A 26,314-nucleotide genomic window follows, 5' to 3' on the forward strand; every position below is an offset into this window, starting at 1 on the left:
TAGTATATTATAATAAAATTGAGTGGGTAACAATAGTGTATAAAGCAAACACTTAATGTTGTGCTTACCATTTGTCAAGCACTATTGTAAGTATGTGCCTATGTGTAGTAACATCCTCACAACAAGCCCTATAAAATAAGGACTACAGGCATATCCACTTCACAGAAATCACATTTTTTTATTTAAATTTTTTTTTTTTTTTTTTTACTAATTGAAGGTTTTTGGCAACCTTGCATTGAGCACGTCTTTTGATGACGTGTTGCAACAGCATGTGCTCGCTTCATGTCTGTGTGTCACATTTTGGTAATTCTCAACAATATGTCAAACTTTTTCATTATTATTATATCTGTTATGGTAATCTATGATCTTTGATTTATTATTGTAATTGTTTTGGGGCACCACAAACTGCACCCGTGTAAGAGAACTTAGTTGATAAATGTTGTGTGTGTCCTGACTGCTCCACAGACCAGCCGTCCTCCATCTCTCCCTGTCCTCGGGCCTCCCTATTCCTTAAGACAACAATATTAAAACCAGGCCATTTAATAACCCTACAATGGCCTCTTGAGTGTTAAAGGGAAAGGAAGAGTCTTCGTAAGGATATAGCTGCCATAGATAGTGATTCCTCTGATGGAACTGAGCAAAGTAAATTGAAAAGCTTCTGGAAAGGAAACACCATTCTATATACCATTAAGAATATTTATGATTCATGGGAGAAGGTGAAAATATCAACATTATCAGGAATTTGGAAGAAGTTGATTCCAACCCTCGTGGATGACTTGGAGGGGTTCAAGACTTCAGTGGAGAAAATAATACAGATGTGTGTGGAAATAGCAAGAGAATTAGAATTAGCAGTAGAGGCTGAAGATATGACTGAATTGCCACAATCTCATAATAAAATTTTAATGAATGAGGATTTGCTTCTTTTGGATAAGCAAAGAAAGAATTCTGGTGAAGATTGGACATTCTTGAAATGAGAAAGGATTTAGAATATTATGTCAACAAGCAGTGGCAGTGTTTGAGAGGACTGACTCCAATTTTGAAAGAAGCTCTCCTGTGGATAAAATGCTATCAACAGCTTTGCATGCTACATAGAAATCTTTTGTGAACTAAAGAGTCTATCGATGTGGCAAACTTTATTGTTGCCTTATTTATTTTAAGAAATTTTCACAGCCATCCCAACATTCAGCAACCACCGCCCTGATCATTCAGCAGCCATCAATATCAAGGCAAGATCCTCCACCAGCATAAGTTTACAACTCGCTGAAGGTGGTTTACAACTCCAATGGTGGTTAGCATTTTTTTAACAATAAAGTAATTTTAATCTAAGGTATATACCTTATTTTTTAGACTTATGCTATTGCATGCCTAAAAGACTCCAGTATAGTGTAAACATGACTTTTATATATACTGGAAAACCAAAAAATTGTGACTCACTAATTTCGTGACATTCACTTGATCGTTGCGGTCTGGAACCAAACCCACGATATCTCCGAGGTACACCTGTACAGTTATCTCCACCATTTTACACAGAAGGAAACTGAAGCACTAAGAGGTTAAATAACTTGCCGAAGTTTACATAGCTATGCAAATGTTAATGATGGTTCTGTATCTTATCACATATGCTATTAAAATAGCCAGTATGTAAAATGATTGTTGTGAAGCATCTGGCTTCCTAAATTTCTATTAGAGATTTTCCAGGTATCCTAATTAATGAGTTTTATATATCCTAATGATGACAAACATTGTCTACCTCTTTTCTCATTTCCCTTTTGTTCAAAACTCATGTTCAGGTAGCTCTGAAATTTACAGAGCGTAGCTTCTAATTAATTTATGAATGCCTGCCTTTAATTTGGCCTAAAGAAAGAGAATACTGATCATTTATTAGTAAATGTGTGCAGGCCAATGAAAATTTTTCTGGTCTTTTCAAACTAGTTATTTAATCTTTGAAAAAGTGTTTTACCATTTGTCAAAAGAAAATTATTAAACTACATTAAATATTTAAATAAATTGTTTTACTCAGAACACCAGCTGGTTACAAATTCAAGAAACTCACATCCCAGGGAATGAATCCCAGAGTTAACATTTTAAAATATTAAAATGTACAGTATGCAACAAAAGATTGCAAGATAAACAAAGAAACAGGAAATGGTGGCCCTTACCAAGGAAGAGGAAAAAATCCAGAAAATAAAGACAACCAGATTATTTGTGGACATAATACCAGACAAAGACTTTTGAAAAATGATCTTTTAGTATGCTCAAAGAGATGAAGGAAAGTGCAGAGAACAAACTAAAGGATATTAGGAAAACAGTGAGTGAACAATATGAGAATCTCAGTAAAGAAATAGAAATTTTTTAAAGGAGCCAATCAGACCACCTACACCATGGAAGAAAATATTTGGAAACCACATATCTCATAAAAGTTGAATATCTAGAATACAGAAAGAAATCCTTCAACTCAACAACAAATGACAAATAACCCAGTTAAAAATGGGCAAAAGACTTGAATAGACATTTCTCCAAAGATAATCTACAAATAGCCAAACTGCACATGAAAAGATGCTCATAATCATTAGCCATTAGGGAAATGCAAATCAAAACTAATTAGATGATTTCATACCCCTAGAATGGCTACTGTTAAAAAAAAAAAAAAAGAATCATACTCGTTGGAAAGGTTGTGGAGAAATAAGTTCACTCATTTCATTGCTGGTGGGAATATAAAATGGTGCAGCCACTTTGGAAGACTGTTTGGCAGTTCCTTAAAAAGGTAAGTTTAGAATTAACATATGACCTAGCCCTCTCACTTCTAGGTATACACCCAAAAGAATTGCAAGTAGGGACTCGAACAGATATTTCCACACCGATATTCATAACAGCTTTACAGTTGCCAAAAGGTGCAAGAAACCCAAGTGTTCATCAACCAGTGAATGGATAAACAAAATGTGGTATATGTACACTCAATGGAATATTATTCAGCCTTAAAAAGAACGAAGTTCTGATACATGTTACAACATGGATGAGCCTTGAAGATGTGTTGAATGAAAAAAGCCAGAAGCCAGACACAAAATGACAAATGATAGGAGATAATTAGAATAAACAAACTCATGGAATCAGAATCTAGAATCTAGTTTACTATAGAATGGGGAGGAGGTAGGGAATAGCGAATTGTGCCAGTTTGAATATATTATGTCCCCCAAACGCCATTATTTTTGATGTAATCTTGTGTGGGCAGACGTTATCAGTGTTGATTAGATTGTAATTCTTTGAGTGTTTCTTTGGAATGCACGCCACCCAGCTGTGGGTGATGACTCTGATTGGATAGTTTCCATGGAGGTGTTGCTCCGCCCATTTGGGGTGGGTCTAAGTTGATCAGTGGAGCCATATAAATGAGCTGACATAACAGAAGGAACTCGATGCAGCTGTGAGTGACATTTTGAAGAGGAGCTACAGTCAAGAGGGACACTTTGAAGAAAGCACAGGAGCTGCAGATGAAAGACAGTTTGAGGACAGCCATTGAAAGCAGACTCTTGCTCCAGAGAAGCTGAGAGAGGACAAATATCCCAAGTGCAACTAAGAGTGACATTTTTGAGGAACTGTAGCCTAGAGAGGAACGTCCTGGGAGAAAGCCATTTTGAAACCAGAACTTTGGAGCAGATGCCAGCCACGTGCCTTCCCAGCTAACAGGTTTTCGGGACACCATTGGCCATCCTCCAGTGAAGGTACCCGATTGCTGATGTGTTACCTTGGACACTTTATGGCCTTAAGACTGTAACTGTGTAACCAAATAAACCCCCTTTTATAAAAGCCAATCCATCTCTGGTGTTTTGCATTCCAGCAGCATTAGCAAACTAGAACAGGAGTTCAGGCTTAAATTGTACAGAGTTTCTATTTGGGTTGATTATAAAGTTTTGGTAATTTATGGTGGCAATGGTAGTACAATATTGTGAACATATTTAACAGCACTGAATTGTATTTTTGAATATGGTTGTTCTAGTTTGCTAATGCTGCAGAAAGCAAAACACCGGAGATGGATGGGCTTTTATAAAAAGGGGGTTTATTTGGCTACACAGTTACAGTCTTAAGGCCATAAAGTGCCCAAGGTAACACATCAGTAATCGGGTACCTTCACTGGAGGATGGCCAATGGCATCCGGAAAACCTCTGTTAGCTGGGAAGGCATGTGGCTGGCGTCGGCTCCAAAGTTCTGGTTTCAAAATAGCTTTCTCCCAGGATGTTCCTCTCTAGCAAGCTTGCTCCTCTTCAAAACATCACTCACAGCTGCACTGAGTTCCTTCTCTTTGAGTCAGCTCATTTATATGGCTCCACTGATCAAGGCCCACCCTCAATGGGTGGGGCGCATCTCCATGCAAACAACCTAATCCAAACGTTCCCACTTAATCCCCACTATTATGTCTGCCCCACAAGATTGCATCAAAGAATATGGCTTTTTCTGGGGAACGTAATACATTCAAACCAGCACATTCCACCCCTGGACCCCAGAAAAACATATTCTTTCCAAATACAAAATGCATTCATCCCACAATACCACAGAAACTTAAATCATTTCAGTAACAATAGTTAAGTACAAGATCCCATCAAAATCAAATACAGGCGTGGTGGGTCCTAAGGCATAATTCCCCTTTAGCTTTGGATCTGTGGACTTAGAACAAGTTATATGCTTCCAATATACAAAGGAGGGACATTCATAGGATAAACATTCCCATTGCCATAAGGAGAAAGAGTAAGGGAAACAGGGTTAACAGGACCAAAACAGTTCCTAAAACTTGCAGGACAAACTCCATTAGATTTCAAAGTCTGAGAGTCATTAACAGAATAACATTGCATCCTTGGGGCTTGAGAGAGCGAGAGTCTAACCCTTCCTAAGGGCCTTTTCGGCAGCCCTTTCCTCTCCAAATACTTAGGTGAGTGCTCCAACATATCCACACATTGGCTCCACCCTCCTCAAACATCGAAGCAGCTCCCAGATTCCCTTCCATCTCCGGGGCACATGCTCAACCCCTTCAGAACAGTGTGGTGGCAGCCAGGCTCTCCCCAATTCCCTGGGATGTGCTCCACCCTCTTTGGGACCTCAGATGGCAAAACTCTTCCAGAGCATTGAGGTGGAATGTCCAGCCTCGACCTCCGGGGCAAACTCACCCTTTCCATGCTTGTTGGCCACTCCGCTCTCCCAGCCCAAGGCCTCTTGACTCCAGACCTCAACCTCCCTGGCTCTGTCTTTGAAGAAATTTTTCCTTCAATTTGTTCCTTGTCTTTCTTCTCCAGTCCAGACTGGCAATGGCTCTGTCTATAAAGATCTCGCAAAAAGTCTGTTGGCTTCGCATGAAGCACACGGGTCAAAGCCATCAGACAATAGGACTTTCCACAAATCTTTTCTGGATAATTCCATTTCCAATCTTGGCTTGTACTGAAATGGCGGCTGGGTTCCATGTTTGGTTACATCCTCACGTTGGGCTGTAGCTTCTGGGATTCCACCCCCTGGAAGCTCATAATTTTCCAAGCCATCAGCTTCTGGTCTCTTTGAACCCAAGAGTTCAGTTCTAAGTTTATCTCTCTCCACTCGCATTTTACTATAAGCTGCAAGGAGAAGCCAGGGTACATCCTCCACACGTAGTCTGGAGATCTCCTCAGCTAAGTATTCCAGGTTGTCACTTTCAAATTCTTCCTTCCATCTGACACCAGGACTCAATTTTGCCAAATTCTCTGCCACTTTAAAACAAGGATCGCCTTTCTTCCAATTTGCAACAACACATTCATCATTTCTGTTCAAGGCCTTGTCAGAAGTATCTTTAGAGTCCAAATTTCCACAAACCGTCTCTTCAAAGCAGTTTAGGCCTTTTCTATCAAGCTCCTCACAGTTCTTCCAGAAACTCCCCATTATCCATTTAAAAAGCCATTCCAACATGTTTGGTATTTGCAAACTCAGCAGCAAAAGCACCCCACTTCTCTGGTACCAAAATCTGTTCTAGTTTGCTAATGCTGTGGAATGCAAAACACCAGAGATGGACTGGTTTTTATAAAAAGGGGGTTTATTTGGCTACACAGTTACAGTCTTAAGGCCACAAAGTGTCCAAGGCAACACATGAGTAATCGGGTACCTTCACTGGAGGATGGCCAATGGCGTCCGGAAAACCTCTGTTAGCTGGGAAGGCACGTGGCTGGCGTCAGCTCCAAAGTTCTGGTTTCAAAATGGCTTTCTCCCAGGATGTTCCTCTCTAGCAAGCTTGTTCCTCTTCAAAACATCACTCACAGCTGCACTGAGTTCCTTCTCTTTGAGTCAGCTCATTTATATGGCGCCACTGATCAAGGCCCACCCTGAATGGGTGAGGCCACACCTCCATGGAAATATCCCATCAGTTATCATCTACAGTTGGGTGGGGCGCATCACCATGCAAACAACCTAATCCAAACGTTCCAACTTAATCCCCACTATTGTGTCTGCCCCAGAAGATTGCATTAAAGAATATGGCTTTTTCTGGCAGACATAATACATTCAAACCGGCACAGTGGTTAAAAGAGGAAATGTTAGGCTGTATATATGTTACTAGAATAAATAGTTTTTAAAAAAATGTAAGGTATTGCACAGCACAGTGAACCCTTAGTTGATAGGCCTATATATAGTTAATAGTACAATTATAAAAATGTGCTTTCATCATTTGTAACAAATGTACCATACCAATGCAAGGTGTTAATAATAGGATGGTATATGGGAGCCCTGTATTTTATGCATTGCTTTTCTGTAAACCTACAACTTCTCTAATGTTAAAAAAAAAAAAAGGCGATCTAAGGTATGTATTTGTCATACTGTCTTTTAGGCTATAGCTGTTTGTATGGAAAACGGCAATTTTAAGGAAGCAGAAGAAGTCTTTGAAAGGATATTTGGTGACCCAAATTCTTATACGGTAATTGCTTAAATTATAAACTTTTAGAACTGTTTATATGGAATGAAGAAAATTGAAAGAATGGGGAAAAAAGAATGGTTTATCTTTCAAACAATATAGAATATTGCTGTCCAGTAGAAATAAAATGGAAGGTATAAATGTAGCTTTAAATTTTCTAGTAGCCACACTTAATAATATATTTTATTTAACCCAATATATCCATAAAGGTCATCATTTTTAGTATTTAATCAGTTTAAGATTATTGATGAGATATTTTATTCTTTTTTGTCCTACTAACTCTTTGAAATCCAGTGTATTGTTTTATACTTACAGTACAGCTAAATTCAGAATAGCTACATTTCAGGGACTTAATAGCCACTTGTGGCTCATGGCTACCTTGTTGGACAGCAGAGGTATAAAAGAAGGTATGATAATTTGATTATTTTTCTAGGGAGTTTCTTAAGTGTTCAGTAGTAATTTCTAGTGTGTTGAATGTTAATGAACATTAGTAGAACTCACTTTTAAAAATATTTGACCCAATATATAAGTGTTCATTCCAGTAATTCCACTTCTATAGAAACACCCTAGAATAGCTGTTTTCAGTTTAATGGAATCTTTAAAGCCATGAAGCTTTAAAAAAAAAGATACTGAGTTCCAGGCCCTACTGAGTATTTAGTTCATCTGGGAAGGAGCCTGAGAAATAGTTTTTTCCAAGCTATAGATTTTATTGTGCACCTAGCACTGAAAGAACCACTGTCCAAGAAAACATACTGTGCACAAGAAGATACGTAATAAAATGTTTTTAATAGCATTGCAGTAATGGCAATAGCGTAAGTGCCCTCAACAGGGTGGAAGAATAGATGAATAAATTATGTTTTTGTTTAACAATATACTGTACAGAACTGAAAATACAGTTACAGTCATGCTAACCAATACTATACATTGTTTGCAGGTGCATACATATGTAGTACAAGTATAAAGGAATGCATAGGAATGATAATTTCTAAGTTCAGGAAATCTTAAGGAGAAAGGAAAGGGATGTTATCAGAATATGATAGTAAGCAAGGGCTTCAGCTGCACTGATAGTGTTGTATTTCTTAAGCTGTGTTCATAATATCCTTTCTATCTTTTTGTGTGTGAAATATACAATATTCAAGAAAAAATTTTAGGGCCAAAGGAAATCATTAATAAAAAATACATGAGTGGGCTGTTTAAAACAGAGGAGAATTTTTTTGAAGCTCTTCGTTGTGTCTCTTTGAAGTTTATTTTATAAAGTTAATTTTTTCAAGTAAATATTGCATGACTAAATTTCTTATTTATTATTTTGTGTGTTTTGTGTTAATAAATTTCTTCTGTTTTCTTTAGCCTTTAAAAAGGAAGTTGCTTACGATAATCTCTCAGAAAGATACATTCCATTCTGTTTTTCAACACTTCAGCTATAACCACATGATGGAGAAAATTAAGACTTATGTGAATTTTGTACTAAGTGAAAAGTCATCAGCTTTTCTAATGAAGGTATAAATGAGATTTCAGAGCAATTCTAACAGTAGACTTGGGAGAAATTGTTACAGTTAAGGAAGATACTTGATATAGAAATCTTTAAAAACTAACTTACTATGTTGTGGTTTTGTAGAAGAATGTGGCAAAATGTTTTAAGTCCTCTAATTAAAGGGTATATGGGTGTCTAACATTTTTGCAACTTTTCAAAATAAAAATTGGGGAAATTTCTCAAAATAAAAAGTTGGGGAAACTTAGAATGAAATAAAGAATAAGTGAAAACAAATGTTTCATTTTAAATAAAATTTAAAGAAATTTTTAAACGTTTTGGTGGGGGGGAGGAAAATTGGATTGAAGTGTATTGAAAAAAATTGTAACATTTTTCTATATCTTGGCTTCAAAGGTTTTAAGTTAATGTGAAATTATAGTAGAGCATCTGGATCAATTTTGATTTAGTTTTGTTTGAAAAATATCTGGAATTTGTATTGATGATTTAATGTAGCCTTTTACCTTAAATTTTGCCTGCAAGCATTGTCTATCCAAATATATTTATAATGCTTGTGAATCCATAATGCTTGTGAATCAAGCAGGTAGCTAAAGTAGTTGCTGGCAGTATCATAGTGACTGGGTCAAATAACAAAGAAGTACCCTTTATTGGTCTCTGAACAGATATTTTAGCTAAGGCTATCTTAAAGAATTAGCAGATTTAATTTGCAGTATTTATTTTAAATGGCTTAATGCATTCCTACCTGCCCCATCCCCCCTTTTAAGGCAGCAGCAAAAGTAGTGGAAAGTAAAAGATCAAGAACAGTAACTGCTCAAGATAAACCTAATGGTAATAATAACGAAACGGAAACGGAAGCTAATTTGTATATAAGAAAAAGGTTAGTAAATTTGTTAATGTATGTTTTGTGTTATGAGTGTGTTATCTCTCTGTAAAAGCTACACTATTGAGCCATTATTAAAAATAATTATTGAGCAGTAGGTATATTATCTTAACAGTGATTAACATTTTGATATTTGGAGTATTGTGGAATTACTTCATGACTTACACAAGTTCTATATATGCTCTTTAAAAATAAAGAGGAAGTGAGAAAATATTACAGTTTAAATGTGGGTAATTTCATTTGCCATTTTCAGTAACTACATGTTCTGGGATGAGGTTGAGTTTGGAAACCTGAATTATCTGTGTGTGTCCCTTGATTGTTCTTAGATCCCACATGTCCTCACTGTGTGACTATTTTACCATACTGAGGCTTATTCTAGTATTTAGATATTTTTCATACACTTTCAGTAAGGGCAAACTAACCACTTAATCTAGTGCTCAACTGAAGATAAAGTAATTTGTTCCAATGCTGGAGGAAAACGTGTCAGTCCTACCTATTGAGAGATAGTAGTTCAGTCTCTGAAATTATTTGTTTAGAGATTTTCACGAGTGATTTTTGCAGAATTGGTTTTTACCTTTTGCCCTAGCTTTAGCAGCTAACTTTACTGAGAAAGATACAGCTCTACCATTAAAGACCTTTTTTGTTGAACCCATGGTCTATTCCCTCAATTCTTTCTACCCTTATCCCAAGTCAGATAGTGGAATCCCTGTGGTCTCTGGATAGTTGTTTCTGGTCATGGATATAATATTGTTGTTTCCTCTTAGGACCATGACTTGATAGCTAGCTGCAGGGTCACCTTCTTAGCTACTTATTTGGGGTAGAGATTGGGGTCCTAGTTGGATTTATATTGCCTTGGTCATACCTGAAGAGTGAGGGGGTTAGTCTTCTTACAGTGGTTCTGTCTATCCTAATGTTCCGGTCTACTAAGGGAACAGGAGCCTGCTCCTCACCGCCTCATCTCCCCAGTGACTGTTTTGAAGTTTTATTCTTCACTGGTTATTTTCTTCTAATTCAGTCTGAGTAGTGATTTCATTTTTTTATTGGCTCAGTTACTTCCTTTTGTTTAGTATATCAAAGTTTAATGATACCCACAACATTCTTGTGGCCAAGCCTTCCTGACCGGTATACTATTTATTACCGCCTTAAATAAAATAAAGTAAAATATAAACTTATTGTGGTTCTTGCAGATAATTAACAAATTCCATATGTATTCTTTTTTATGTAGTACCACCCACTTATTTCAAATGCTCACTTAGACACAAGTATGTCAGGTTTAATCAGTGTACTTAAAATGTAGCTCCTAATGTTCTCATCTGCCTTTCTGTATCCTGACTCTCTTTACATACCACATCCAGTTTTATCCCCAAGTCTTATGAATCCCATCTCAGAAATGCCCCTCTAATCCATTCTTATAAGTTTTTGTCTAGATTGTTACATAGCTTTTACCATATCAATCCATCTTTGACGTGGCTTACAGAGTTAGCTTCCCAAAGTGTAAATCTGTTTAAATCATTTCCCAGCTTACAGACCACTTGCTTCCTTTTTCCTACTGGATGAATCACAGTTAGCATGACTTACAAAGCCTTACATAGCCTCTTTTTAGTTTTTTTGTTGTTGTTAACAAGCTCATCCCTATGTACTACTCTCTCTGTGCACACATGCATGCTACATTCCAGCAACATAGAACTCCTCCCTGGTTTTCAGATATTTCAAGCTCTTTGGTGTCTCTTTGCTTTTGCTTGGTTCCTTCTGTTTTGAATTCCCTTCCTTCTCTTCTTTCCAAGGCAAGCTCTCACTTGTTCAAGGTGTAATTCACAGATCACCTCTGTGAAGTCTTGCTCAGCTCTCCAACTAGAGTTGATACGTCTGTGTTCCCATAGCTCCCAGTCACACTGCTATAAAATAAGAACTTTTATAGTGACTTCTCTGTTTATCTGGCTTTATCTCTCACTAGATTAAGTGTCTTAATTAGTATTGTATCCTTGTTGCTTTATATATTACCTGACATACATTAGAACTGTAGTGTGATAGCCATAGGTAGTAAAATCAAAACTAGAGACAGATCAAGAATCTAGCAAATATCAAAACCATCCTATAAGCGAATAGAAACAGGGCAAATAAAGTATTAGATTCACCCTTTCAGGACAGGAATTAACAGGATGCAAGTCAAGCAAGCATAGAATCAGAATTGTGATTGCTGAGGTCAGACAAGTGCTAGAATATATGAAACCCTCCTATGTAATCAAGACCAGATGAAATAAAGAATAAATATTTTGCTCTGATAAAGCTTATAATCTCTCAGAGGCAACAAGAATTATGGAGGTGAAACAAGTAGTAAACGTTACATAATTCATTGTTGAAGTCTATACAGATGAACGTAAATTTTGAAGGAGTTGAGGGACAGCTTCATAGAAGTGTTGGTATTTAGCAGGGCCTTGAATGGTTAAGATTTTTACACATGGGTGGAAGACACATGTCATTTCAGGAGAGAGGAATAGTACCGATGAATGCATGGAAATGTAAATGGTCATGCTGTGTTTTGGAAGCTAACTACTTCAGCAAAAGGGAGGGATTTCTTTAAAAACAAAAAAACAAAACGAAACTCAGTTGGAAAATATTGGGAAGGCTAAGAAATTAACTTGAATTCATGGGAATAAAGAACCTTGGAAGATTTCTTTTGAAAGAGTAACGTTATGAATGCTAAATTACAGCAGTAACTATGCCTAACTCACATTTGGGTGTGCTTGATATAATAACTCTTGTAAGCACATCTGGGTGAAAATTAGCCATGTTGTAATGGGTTATGTATGTCCTAATGCTACCTGGATTTCTTTCCAAGGGTGTGGTATGTTTTATAAATTGAAATATGACTTGACTATGTAGAAAGTACTATCCTTATGAAGTTTCTTTTGTTTACATTCTTACAAATTTTTTCTTCTTTTAAAGTGTTAATGACACACAGTCTGCGGTAACTGAATCCTCAGAGGGTACAGTATCCTTATTGAGGTGAAGTAAATTGATGTTTTTCTTCTCTCTTCTAAAGTCTTTGATTGAAACAGTTCATGAAGACCTAAATATGTTACAATAACTGCCATGTGAATGGTGTGATTTAAAGAATGTCTCAGGGTCCTACCTATCTCAGCATATATTTCTAGTGGCATGACACTCTGACATGTCTTGGAATTCCAAACTAGACAGACCCACCTCTGGGATCCTGGATTGTTTTCCGTGGTTTCTAGGAGGCCGTTAGTGGAATACACATATTGGTAGTCCTTAAATTTAAAACAGATGATTAGTAAACTCTTATTCTGTCATAGAAACAAGGATTTGTTGTTAAGGCAGGGAGTAGGACATGGAGGGCTCACATTTCTGACAGTGTCCCAAAATTTTGACTATTAAATTTATCTTTCTAGTAACAATGTGACAGACAATATAACATGTTCAGATGGCAGAAAGTCTGTATGAATGATTTCAGAGGTAGAGCAGTTTGGGATGCTGAATGGAATTGTGGGACAGGGTCATTAGAGATGAGAAACTGAGAGACCAGAATGTTATAGGGGTTGTCCATGAAAATGCTGAAATAATTTGTGAAGAAAGCAGCACTTGGGAGTAGAGAAAGATCTTCTGTGAATGATGAGAAGTGCTTGCAAGGATAGTGAATGACTGTGAAGAATGGCTGAAATTGTATTCTGATTGGCATAAAGCCTCAAGGGCTGAGGTTTCTGTGGAAGCAGGATCCTGAAAGTGGCATTCATTAGGAAATGGAAACTATTTAGAAAACTCTGGAGGGTAGAAGATTGTCAGCCTCTACTTGAGAGGGCTTATATATGTACTTTCATCCCCATAAATGCTCTGTGCAACCTGGGTGGTGATGTGATAGCTGCCTAAACTTAGGCAAAATACTTTGTGAGCTGTAGTTTACTTTGTTACAAAACCTAAGTAATTCAACTTTGCCAGGCTGCCAAACAGATATGCCACATCATGTATTTCCAAACAGCCTTACCTTTCAAAAAACCCCTTTTTGGGAAGCTATAAAGATGATCAAATTATAGTTGCGATCATATAAAGGAATTTTGGAATTTCTCTTTTGGTAAGTAAATTTATCAGCTATCGGAGAGAATGAAACTCAATACTTCATAGTCTTGGTCTGTCTAATTGGAAAGGCCACAAAAAATCTTGATTTCTGAATGGGTGAGATGGAGGAAATTAGTGTAAGTAATGGGGGAGAAAGAAGTCCAGCAACAGAAATCATAAGAGGCCAAAGGTCAAGATGGGCACTAAGCAAGGAAAACACCAAAGGAAGCTGGCCAAAGTAGGAGACAGTCTCGTCCTAGAACGGAGATAAAAACAAATCACCTACCTTTTGTTTCCATAGCTTTGCTAGTCTCCTGTTTTGAACCAATTACAAGCTTTCATGTTTTATTTAGGTCTCACAAGAATCTCTTCTTATCTAAGTTTAAACATGGAACCCAACAACAAGATCTTGATAAGAAAGAGGAAAGAGCAGGAACTCTTCAAAGTGAGTACTGTTGATTAAATTTTAGAAGTGTAAAATTGAATGTGTCTTTGAAAGTTGTCGAACCATTGACTTTACCACCTCCATGCACAAACACAACACTTCAGAAACTGAAGCACAAACAGGTTAAATGCTTTGACTTCATAGGGTTAATTAGAGGTGGTACTTAACTTAGAAACATTCTACCTTAGCTATATTCAGCAACTTCAAATAGTGACTTTTCTGAAACAATAGAATGTTTTGTCTGTCCTCCTTATTGCAGTTTGAATTTATTATACTTGTAAATGAAAAGTTTTTTGAATGTGTAACAATAACCAAAAAAAGGTTCTCTTTTTAAAGCAGTTCATAATTTAAATTCATAAGTTGTAATTTGATTGTAAGTTCCTTCTGTGTATGTATTCATTCACTAAATAGTTACTGAACCCACACTATGTTCCTAGGTGCTATATTAATGTAGGGAGTTTTACTCCTTATAGATTCAAGCCTAAGTGTTTATTGATCAATATAAAAATAATAGATAAAATGACTGTTTATTTCTCCATGCGTATTAGTTACCATGGAGGTAACTCCATGCACATAATAGGCCTGCACATAATAGGCCTGCAGTAAATATCAATTGAATGAATTTATTTATAGCTGATGGCTACTGAGAGGACCACTATTATTATAAAAGCTAATGTTTATAAATTAAAGTTCTAAAACCTTTACATTCATAGATATTGTCATTCTCATTTTAAAGGTAAGAAAACTAAAACTCAGTATTATTTACCTAGTATTACTGGAGTTCCAAAATGGTGTTCTTTTCCTACATCTATTGCTTCAACATGGCCAGAAATCATAATTCTAAACTAGAATAATGTAGGGATTTTCCTGGACTTTTAATTTCATGATAGAAAATTCAAAGAAAAAGAAACAGATTTTTTTATACTCTCCATAGTACGTCGATAAACTCTGATGAAGACCATAACCTCATTGCACAGTGGCTTGATAGTGAATATGGGTATTGAGCATCAAAGGTCTTGTGATAATTAGCACAATTTTTGTCATTTTGTTTGATGTCAATAATAAATACATTAAAAAAAAAAATCCAGTTTGTTTACCTACGTAGGTACCAAGGTATCCTCTATTTACAATTAGAGGATAAGCTAAACATTTTTTCAAATGTAAAGATTTCTTTTTTGGTTTTATAAAAATAACATGCGCTTTTAAAAAGCAGTTCAATACTTCAGAAAAGTTGGAAGGAAAAAATCATCCAAATCCTTCCTTCTATCCAGAAGAAACACTCCAACATTAAGTAAAATGATTAATATGTTTTATTGAAAAAAAATTTTTTTTTTTGATATAAACTCAGTTAATCCTCACAACTACCTTATAAAATCAGTGCAGCTTTTATTATGACAATCTTACAGATGAGGAAGCTGAGACAAAAAGAGGTAAGTAAAATGCCCCTGGTCGTACGAATAAAAGGTGAACAGAACTAGAGCCAGAATTTGAAATCAGACCTTCTGACTCCACAGCCCATATCTTTAATTACTGAGATAGGCTGCCTCAATAGAAGAATGGATTGATTCAGAGCAAATACAAACAGAAAAACACAATGGGTTTGCTTAAACAATGGGAAGTTATTGGCTCACAGTTTTGAGGCTAGGATAAGTCCAAAATTCCTGAAGACCCTGGCATTCTAGGGCTGGCTGCCAGTGATCCTTGGTTTTTGGGTTTTCTGTCACATGACAATGCACATAGCAGCCTTGCCTGGCTGCTCTCTCCCTCTTTTCACTCTGCCTGTAAAGAACTCCAGTAATTCGGATTAAAGGCCATCCTGATTCAGTGGTGCCACACCTTAACTGAAGAGACATCTTGAAGAGATCTTACTTGCAATGTATCCACACCCACCAGAATGCTGACCAAACCAAGAATATGTCCAAACTGTTGTATACACTTCAACCCACCACAGGTTATATGTGTTACTTTAAAATATATTTATGTTTATTTTTTTAAGGTAAAACTGAATGATTTAATGAACTTCAGACAAATGTTGTTTCAAAAGAAATATCCATAACCTATAAGATCCCTCCAAACTAGTGAATAAGGAAAATGAAATACTTTGAGAGTTTGTGTCAAGTTGTGCCTAAAACTATAAATTCAAACTATACTGTTGATTGATTTTAGCTATGGAAGGTGAGATTAGCAAAAACTCTCCCATCTCCTTTCCCACAAATCCACAATTTCTTTTTTTAGTTACAGTTTACATAATCAGCGTTTATAACATTAACATTCTGTTTTCGAGCCATAATTTCCATAGCAAATCTTCTGTGTTGGAATCAATTCATTGCTCATCACATGCCCTTTAACCTAGATTTCCCCATTCCTTTGCTCTTCATTTTGATTTCTTACTTGGCTGGATTTTTTTTCAAGAAGGGCCTATGGGTGTTATAATTTCTAAGTTCTTGCATGTCTACTCTTTGCTTAAAAGAAAATCTGGCTAAATTATAATATTCTTTGAAAGTACTTGTCCTTGTAGCTTTTCAGACATTGCTCCATAGTTTCCTGGTTCTGAGTGCTGCTGTGGAGAAGTCCGGTATCATCTTGACTTTTTTTTCCCCCTTTGGGTATGAGTTGCTTTTTCTTCTTAGATGTTCAGATTTTTCTTTTTAATATGTGCATTTAATGCCAAGTACTGCTTTAGCTGCAACCCACAAATTTTTATTTGAATATATGTTCAATTTTTTAAATTGAATTGAAATGTATATTTTTTATTTCCCTTGAAACTATATTTGACCTATTGGTTATTTAGAAGTTTGTTAATTTCCAAATATTTGAGCTTTATCCAGGTATCTTTCTGTTACTGATTTCCAGTTTGTCTGTTCCAGCCTGAGAATACACTTTGTATCATTTCTCCTCTCCCTTTTCCCCTTCCTTCTTCCTCCCCCTCATTCTTCCTACCAATTACTGAGAGAAGTCTTGAAATTCCCAATATAATTATGAATTTGTCTATTTCTTCTTTCAGATCAGTTTTTGCCTCATATATTTTGAAGGTCTCTTGTTACATGCATACAAATTATGAATGTTTATTTCTTCTTGGAGAATTGACCCCTTTATCATTATGTAATGTCCCTCTTTATCTTCCTCCTTGTTCTGAAGTTGACTTTGGTTGAAATTAACATAGCTGTAGCTTCCTTTGGGTTAGTGTTTGCATGATAAAACTTTCTTTTGAAAAATTATGTGTATCACTATTTAAAGTATATTTCTTGTGATAGCATATAGTTACATAGTTTTTTTGTTTGTTTTTAATCTGATCTGCAATCTCTGTCATTTAATGGTGTGTTTGGTCCAGGAAGTAAGCAAACTATGGCCCATGGCCAAATATGGTGGGCTGCCAGTTTTTGTTAATGAAGTTTTTTGAAACGCCATTGCATCCATTCATTTATGTATTTTCTATGGCTGCTTTCCCACTACAGTGGCAGATTTGAGTAGTTGTCACAGAGACTGAATGACTTAACAAAGCCCAAACCATTTGCTCTCTGACCCTTTATGGAAAAAGTTTACTAACCCCTGGTTGAAAACATTCACATTTAAAGTGATTATTGATAAAGTTAGATTAAAATCTGCCATTTGACTGTTTTCTATTGCAGTTATCCCCCCCACCCCTTTTCAGCCTTCTCTGGATTTAATTAAGCATCTTTTTTGTGATTTCATTTTGTTTTCTTTATTGACTCACTTATACTTTTCTATTTTTAAACTTCTTAATGGTTGCCCTAGGTTTACATGTTTCTAAATAATGCAAAGACTTCTTCAAACAGTACTATACTACCTCATGTGTAGTGTAAGGAAGGATCTTACAGATTATATTCCCAGTTCCTTATTCCCATCCTTGTGCCATTATCATACATTTCACTTTTACATATGTTATAAACACACAATGCATTATTGTCATTACTGCTTTAAACAGTTATCTTTTGGAGCAATTAAAAATAAGAAAATAGCATAGTTTACCCTAACTTGTTCCATTTCTAGCATCCTTTGTTTCTTTTTGGCAATCCAAATTTCTAAACTCTCTCATACTATTTCTTCCTAAAAAACCTCCTTTAACATTTGTTAAGTAGGTATGTTGGCAGTGAATCCCTTCAGTTTTTGTTTATCTGAGAAAGGTTTTGTTTTTTGTTCTTTGAAGTATAGTTTTGCTAGGTATGAAATTCTTGTTTGGCATTTGTTTTTGTTTTTGTTTTGTTTTTCCTCCTTCAGTCCTTTAAAGATGTCACTGTGCTAACTTGCATGCATGGTTTTCTGACAAGAAGACCACTATAAATTCTTATCCTTCCTTTGTGGGTAATATGTTTTTTCCCTCGGCTGCCTTCAAGATTTTGTCTTTGCCTTTAGTTTTCAGCAGTTTGAATATTGATATGCCTGATATGATGTCGTAATATATTTTTTTTGTTTGGGGGTTTGTTTCTTTGTTGTTATTTATCCTGTTAGTGTTCTCTGAGCTTCTTGGATCTGTGGTTTGTTCTCGAAAAGTCGCTGATTTTGGAAAATTATCAGGCAATATTTCTTCAGATATTTCCTCTCTTTTTCCTTCTCGTTCTGAGAGATGCTTGCTAGACTGTTTAATATTGTTTCACAGTTCTTGGTTGTTCAGTGTTATTTTGTTCTATAACTCTTCAGTGATCTGTTCTCCCACTCTTTTTTTCTTTGCATTTTAGTTTAGGTTATTTTCATTAACATTTTCAAGTTCATTGATTCTTTGCTTGGCTGTATTGAGTCTACCGAGGAATGTGATGAAGGCATTTTCCAGTTCTGTTACTGTATTTTCGATTAGTAGCATTTTAATTTGACTCTTTCTTATAGTTTCCTTCTCTTTGCTGAAATTCCCTGTTTGACCTAACATGTTTCTACTTTTTCCATTAGAGCCTTTAATGTATCTATCAGAGTTGTTTTTAAATTCTAAGATAGTTTTTAATGCAATTTTATTGATATATTCACCCTCTCTATAGTCATCCAAAGTATACAATTAATTGTTCACAGTATCATCATATAATTGTGCATTCATCAACACAATCAATTTTTTTCATATTTTCATTGCTTCAAAAAATAGAACTAAAAATAAGAATAAAAATAAAAAATACAATGTTTGTCTTTTCAATTCTTGTTTATTTCACTCAACATATGGTCCTCAAGGTCCATTCACCTAGTTGCATACCTTAAAATTTCATTTCTTCTTGTTGCCTCTCAGTATTCCATTGTATGTGTACACCACAGTTCACCATTTCATTTATCATTCGATGTACCCTTAGGCCTCCTCCATCCATTGTGAATCATGATAACTGCTGCCATAAATACCAGTGTGCAATGTCCACTGATGTCCCTGCTCTCAGTTCTTCCAAGTATATATCCAATAATGGGGTTGCAGGACTTAATGGCAACCCCAGTGTTAGCTTCCTGTGGAACCACCACAGTGCCCTCCAGCTGGGCTGCCTCATTCTACTTCCCCACCATCAGTGAATGTGTACATCCCTCTTTCCACATTTTCTCCAGCACTTGTACCCTTCTGTTTATTTTTTAAACAGTTTTATTCACACATCATACAATCCATCTGAAGTAAACAATCAATGATTCCCAGTATAATCACGTAATTATGCATTCACCACCACGATCTTTATGAGGACATTTCCATTTCTTCCCCAAAGAAAAAGGAAAAGGAGAAAAAAAAAAAAAAATGAAGAATGAAAATAAAAAAGAAGAAAAATAAAAATAAATTATAATGAAAAGGTCAGACAACACCCACCACCAAGAATCCCATATCACTCCCTTATATCCCCTTATAGTTGCTTAGCTTTAGTATATTGTCTTTGTTACAATTAGTGGAAGTATCGTACAATGTTACCGTTACCTATACACTCTAGTTTGCATTGATTGTATTTTTTCCCCATACCATCCAATTTTCAACACCTTATCATGTTGACATACATTTGTTCTCCCTCTTTTAAAAACATGCTTATATTTGTACATTTAATCACCATAATTGACCACTTTAGGTTTTGCTAAGTTTTACGATCTCAGTCTTTATCTTGTAGCTTTCCTTCTGGTGTCATACATGCCCTTATCCTTCCTCTTCAAACATATTCAGACTCATCTTTGTTCAGAGTACTTATAATATTGTGCTACCATCACACACTATTATGCTATCTATTCCATTTCTGGATCTATACAATCAATCCAGTTGAACCTTCTGTACTCCTTCAGCATCAAATGCCTGATCTCTAACGTTTTTCTATCTCCTGATAACCTGTGTTCTCAACTTTCAAATTTCACTTATCAATGTTAATCCCTACTAGTGTGACCATACAGTATCCTTCCTTTTGTTTCTGGCTAATTTCACTCAGCGTAATGTCTACTGTCTACCATATTGTCTTTTGGATTTTATATGTCCTATCTTATTTGATTTTTATATTTTTTCCTCTCTTTTTACCCTTACTGGTAGTCTCCAAACCTCTCTCTCCTGTCCTTTCCTACATGCCTGTAGTGCTCCCTTTAGTATTTCTTGTACAGCAGGTATCTTTTTCACAATTTCTCTCAGTGTCTGTTTGTCTGAAAATATTTTAAACTTGCCCTCATTTTTGAAGGACAGTTTTGCCGGATACAGAATTCTTGGTTGGCGGTTTTTCTCTTTCAGTATCTTAAATATGTCATACCACTGCCTTCTCGCCTCCATGGTTTCTACCGAGAAATCTGCACAGTCTTATCAAGCTTCCTTTGTATGTGATGGATCACTTTTCTCTTGCTGCTTTCAGAATTCTCTTTGTCTTTGACATTTGATAACCTTATTATTAAGAGTCAGTCTACTCGGATCTATTCTGTTTGGGGTATGCTGTGCTTCTTGGATCTGTAATTTTATGTCTTTCATAAGAGATGAGAAATTTTTGGTGATTATTTCCTTCATTATTCTTTTTGCCCTTCTCTTCTCCTGGGACACCCATGACACCTATATTCTTGCGCTTCATGTTGTTATTCAGTCCCCTGAGACCCTGCTTATGTTTTGCATTCTTTTTTCTATCCTTTTGTGTGTAGGATTGCAGAATTTCTCTCCTCTAGTTTCTGAATCCTTCTGTCTCTTCACTTCTCTGTTGTATGTCTCCATTGTGTTTTTCATCTCTTCTATTGTGCCTTTCATTCCCATAACTTCTGCCAATTGTTTTTTCAAACTTTTGAGTTCTTCCTTATGATTGCCCAGTGTCTTCTTTATATCCTTCATCCCTTTTGCCATATCCTCCCTCAACTTGTTGATTTGATTTTTGAATTGATTTAGCATATTTGTTTGAAGATCTTTAGTTGTTTCAATTCCTGTATCTCATTTGAAGTGTAAGTTTGTACTTTTGACTGGGCCATATCTTTGTTTTTCCTAGTGTGATTTGTAATTTTTTGTTGTCTAGGCATCTGGTTTCCTTGATTACCTCAATCATATTTTCCCAGACCAACAGGCCCAGTTCCAAGAGGAGGCTGTATTCAGTATTAGATTTCCCTGAAGGTGAGACCCAGCAATTGTCAGACTTTCTGTGAGGCCTCTAGACTCTGTGTTTATCCTGTCCAGCCCAGCAGGTGGTGCTTGTCAGCCTGCAACTCCCCACTGGCATAATTCTCAGTGGACCCTGTCTGGGCCAGGGACTGAGGTTGTCGGAAGCCAAACTTAAGCCCTTTCTTTTCTTTCTTTTTTCTTTTTTCTTTTTTCTTTTTTCTTTTCTTTTCTTTTTTTTTTTTATGCCCCCCTCTCTCCCGGGCCTTGAGGTATGAGTTCTGTGACGGAGGGCCGCCTCTTGAGCTGGGCCCTGGCACCTCCTCTCCTTAGGGAAGGTAAGCCCTTTAGGGAATTATCTCCTACACTTGAGTTTTCCCTTTGACTCTATCTCAACTCCTCCCTTTTCTGGGTCAGTGCTGAAAACTGAAAATGCCTGAGGCTTTCTCTAATGAACTATTTAGAATGAGTGGGAAAAAAAAAGGAAAAAAGAAAGAAATCCCCTTTTCAGAGCCAGTCGCCAGCCCTCCAGTTCACCAGACAAGAACTGGAGTTGGTACCCTGTTCTGTGTGTCCCTTGTCTTGGGACACATCCCTTTTCCAGTATTCTGAGTTCAGCAGGCTCCAAAAGCCTCTGTTTTTATTTATTTATTTTTTTTTTTCCATCAGCCCTGCCTCTTCTCTGCCAGGATAAACCTCCGGGTTCCTTTCCTGCTTGGTCCAGATTTATCTGTGCTCATAGCATGTATTCAGTAGTCCACATTTGCTAATTAAAACTGCAATTAGAGCTTGGTTGAGCTACATTCCCTTGCTCCCAGCAGGAACTACTGCTTTTTCCCAGGGGGACATTTTCCAATTCAGTCTGCTGTGCCAGTGGTGGAGGGGCACCAGCACTGCAGTTTGGGGAGCTTTACTTATAGATCTGTGCTGTGATCTCAGCCTTTCCACCCATTCCAAACTGGTGTACAATGTTGTCCAGTCACAGAAGTGCCTCTAACATTTGTTCCAGATTATTTACTGGTTGTTCCTGGCTATTTGCTTGTTGTTCTTGGACTAACTTAATTCCACACCTCCCTTCTCTGGGGTTTTAATATCTGTGTCCCAGTTGAGTCTGGGTCTAATGATTGCTTTGTCTCTTAGACGTTTTTCCCATGCTTTTTTTTTTTTTTTTTTTTAATCTTCATTTTATTGAGATATATTCGTATACCACGCAGTCATACAAAACAAATCGTACTTTCGATTGTTCACAGTACCATTACATAGTTGTACATTTATCACCCAAATCAATCCCTGACACCTTCATTAGCACACACACAAGAATAACAAGAATAATAATTAGAGTGAAAAAGAGCAATTGAAGTAAAAAAGAACACTGGGTACCTTTGTCTGTTTGTTTCCTTCCCCTATTTTTCTACTCATCCATCCATAAACTAGACAAAGTGGAGTGTGGTCCTTATGGCTTTCCCAATCCCATTGTCACCCCTCATAAGCTACATTTTTATACAACTGTCTTCGAGATTCATGGGTTCTGGGTTGTAGTTTGATAGTTTCAGGTATCCACCACCAGCTACCCCAATTCTTTAGAACCTAAAAAGGGTTGTCTAAAGTGTGCGTAAGAGTGCCCACCAGAGTGACCTCTCGGCTCCTTTTGGATTCTCTCTGCCACTGAAGCTTATTTCATTTCCTTTCACATCCCCCTTTTGGTCAAGAAGATGTTCTCCGTCCCACGATGCCGGGTCTACATTCCTCCCCGGGAGTCATATTCCACGTTGCCAGGGAGATTCACTCCCCTGGGTGTCTGATCCCACGTAGGGGGGAGGGCAGTGATTTCACCTTTCAAGTTGGCTTAGCTAGAGAGACAGGGCCACATCTGAGCAACAAAGAGGCATTCGGGAGGAGGCTCTTAGGCACAACCATAGGGAGGCCTAGCCTCTCCTTTGCAGCAACCGTCTTCCCAATCCCATGCTTCTTTTATGTGTCTCATAATTTTTTGTTGGAAGCTGGATGTGTTTTAAAGGACAGTAGTTTCGTTTTTTGTTTTGTTTTTTGTTTTGTTTTGTATTTTACAACCCTAACGCAGAATTTATGTTACAATACTATGTAATAAAAATTGGTTAAATGAACATTGTCAACTTCCAAATTTTTCTTTCTTATTCCCATAAAATAAAGATTATTCATGTTAACTTTAAGAAATTAGAACATGAGTATTGGGGCAGCTTTCATATTTCCTTGAATATTGGCACTTTGCTTCTCTCTCTACTTTTTTACATATAACAAAGATTAGTTATCTTGCCCAACCATGAAGGTAATCATTAATATGTAGCATTACACACAGTGTCATCCAGTTTGCAAATGAAGATGCACCACCCAAATATCCAGCCTTGTGTTCTTGTCCATAATATTAATAGCTGATGGAGGCTATTTTTTGTTAAGTGTCTGAGACTCACAGAAATGAAAAACAGATTTAAACCATCAAAATGAAAGTTTTAAAATAAACATCAACAAACACAAAAAATGTATTGTACATTTTTGCTCCATCAAACATTGACAATTTCCCCCAGTCGTTCAAGCAGCAACTTAAGTGGTAAAATTCAAAGGTCCTATCCTTTTAATAAAATTATATGGTGTTTAAATTTCTCACATATTCCTAAATTGACTAGTGTAAGACTCTTCAGATAAGAGCCTCTTTAATTATGTTAAAATCTGTGAAATCATCATAAAACGAAGTGTGGCTGATTTACAAATGTTTTATTGAACTGCATGAAGCTGCTTGGGTTCTCATTAGGTATTAAATGGCAAAGTGGACAAAAAACATGTGTCTTTTCCAGTCTGTGATGAGTAATACAATGATCCAGCAAGCTGTCTTCATCCAATTCCCTCTGATTAAAAAATGGGCGCACACACCTTGTTGCTGTCCTGTCACCCCAGGTTCTTGAAGTGGTCCATACTTACCTATTTCTGATGCAAAAAAGGACAGTAGATTTCAAATGAATAATTGTTCATGCTTGGTGATAGTGCAAACATTTCCTTCTGCTAGGCCTTTAGTGTAGGGGGTTGTGATTATCTAGGCAAAAGTTTATTGTGTTGTGGTTACCCTCAAATTCCAAAGTTGGCACTATTGACATTCAGACAGGATCATTTTTTGTTGTTATGGGGGCTGTCCTGTGCATTGTAAGGTGTTGAGCAGCATCCTTGGCTTCTATCCACCAGATGCCAATAAGAGTCCCCCAGTAGTGGCAATCAAATATCTCCAGACATTGCAACATGCCCCACCGCAGTTCAAAATTGTTGCTGTTTGAGAATAGCTCTAGTGATAACTTTTTGTCTCCCAGCTTGTCTTTGTATCTGTTTTCCACTGTTATTTTTACTTGAAGCCTGTTAGTGTGATAGGGGTAGGGGTTGTATTTTGATGTTCTGATTACACCTTAGTCTTAGGCAGGCACTGTGAACCCAGGTCTGAAAGGTGTGCCCTTCACAAATATGACTTGCGTCTCCTCCAGATGTAAGTAAGACAACCTAGCACGTTTTCTTGCCTCTTCCCCAGTTTCTCCTGACTTCCCAGTCCCCTTCCCTCAGCTGCAGTGGGTTTCTGCCAGTGCTAGTTTATTTGAAACTATGGGAAAATAATATATGGCATCTTCCATTTCTGTAGTAGGTAATCTTTAGATAATTCCTTTTATGTGGTCTTAAACTTGTGCTGGTTTGAATGTATTATGTACCCCAGAAAAAGCCATATTCTTTGATGCAGTCTTGTGGGGCAGACGTGTTAGTGCTGATTAGATTGAAAGTCTTTGAGTTTCCATGGAGATGCACCCCACCCAACTGTAGGTGATAACTCTTATGAGATAATTTCCATGGAGGCGTGGGCCTTGATTAGTTTACTGGCGCACTATATAAGCTCAGACAGAAGGAGTGAGCTTGCTGCAGCCAAGAGGGACACTTTGAAGAAAGCACAGGAGCTGAGAGAGAAGCTGCAGCTTACAGAGACATTTTGGAGATGGCCTTTGAAAGCAGACTCTTGCTCCGGAGAACTTAATAGAGGACAAACACCCAAGAACAACTGAGAGTGACATTTTGAAGAGGAGCTGTGACCTAGAGAGGAATGTCTTGGGAGAAAGCCATTTTGAAACCAGAACTTGGAGCAGACACCAGCCACGTGCCTCCCCAGCTAACACAGGTTTTCTGGACACCATGGCCATCCTCCGGTGAAGGTACCTGATTGTTGATGCCTTATCTTGGACACTTTTTTGGCCATAAGACTGTAACTGTGTAACCAAATAAGCCCCCTTTATAAAAGCCAGTCCATTCTGGTGTTTTGCATTCTGGCGGCGTTAGCAAACTTGAACACCTGTCTTTTATTTGAAGTCTATCATACATGTGTTATGTGTTCTTTTGTATGTATGAGATATTAAGATAAATAAAATGCCATATACCACACATTTAAGAAATAGAACATTACCAATGCCATTGGAAGCTCCACCTGTGTGCCCTTTCCCATTTGTATTCCTTTCTCTCTTTGCCAAAGGTAACTACTATTCTGCATTTCATGTTCCCGTTCCTTTGCCTTTTTTATAATTTTAGTATGTTTTGGGATTTATAGAAATGGGTATGCTGCATTATTCTGCAACTTGAAGTTTTCATTATACATTCTCCTTTAGAGATTCATCCATTCATTTTCACTGCTTTATAATATCATGTGAGAATACTGTATCCATTTTCAAAAATTCATTCTGTTGATGACATTTGGATTGTTTGAAATTTTTGCTATTATAGGCTATGATCATTCTTGTATATGACTCCTGATATACATGTTTAAGGTATACACTTGGGAATAGAATTTTTAGATACCTGCATTTTCAGCTCTACAAATAAAAGCAATTTTTTTTCCAATTTGGTTGTACCAATTAAATTTCCACCAGCCACACTTAAGTCTGACTTTTAAATTCTTATCACTATGCTGGCTGTAGTTTCCATTTGCGTTCCTCTGATTACTAGTGAAATTAAGCATCTGT

The 26,314-nt window shown here is 36.8% G+C and overlaps 1 protein-coding gene across 4 annotated transcripts in view; it reads left to right on the forward strand.

Annotated features, from left to right (window-relative positions):
• Positions 1–26,314, forward strand: part of TERF1 (telomeric repeat binding factor 1) — a 78,762-nt gene that overhangs the window by 12,190 nt on the left and 40,258 nt on the right. For 3 of the 4 annotated variants that reach the window (XR_005211599.1, XM_037802689.1, XM_037802687.1), the window contains exons 4-8: positions 6,830–6,916; positions 8,261–8,410; positions 9,164–9,276; positions 12,226–12,285; positions 13,707–13,798. Coding sequence is in view for 3 of the 4 variants with exons in the window: in XM_037802689.1 (XP_037658617.1) it covers positions 6,830–6,916; positions 8,261–8,410; positions 9,164–9,276; positions 12,226–12,285; positions 13,707–13,798 (502 nt within the window). In the remaining variant the exon portion in view is untranslated. The remainder of the gene's footprint in view (positions 1–6,829; positions 6,917–8,260; positions 8,411–9,163; positions 9,277–12,225; positions 12,286–13,706; positions 13,799–26,314) is intronic. The other variant, XM_037802688.1, reaches the window with a different exon arrangement.

Source organism: Choloepus didactylus, chromosome 14 (genome assembly GCF_015220235.1).
Source record: "Choloepus didactylus isolate mChoDid1 chromosome 14, mChoDid1.pri, whole genome shotgun sequence".
NCBI lineage: Eukaryota > Metazoa > Chordata > Mammalia > Pilosa > Megalonychidae > Choloepus > Choloepus didactylus.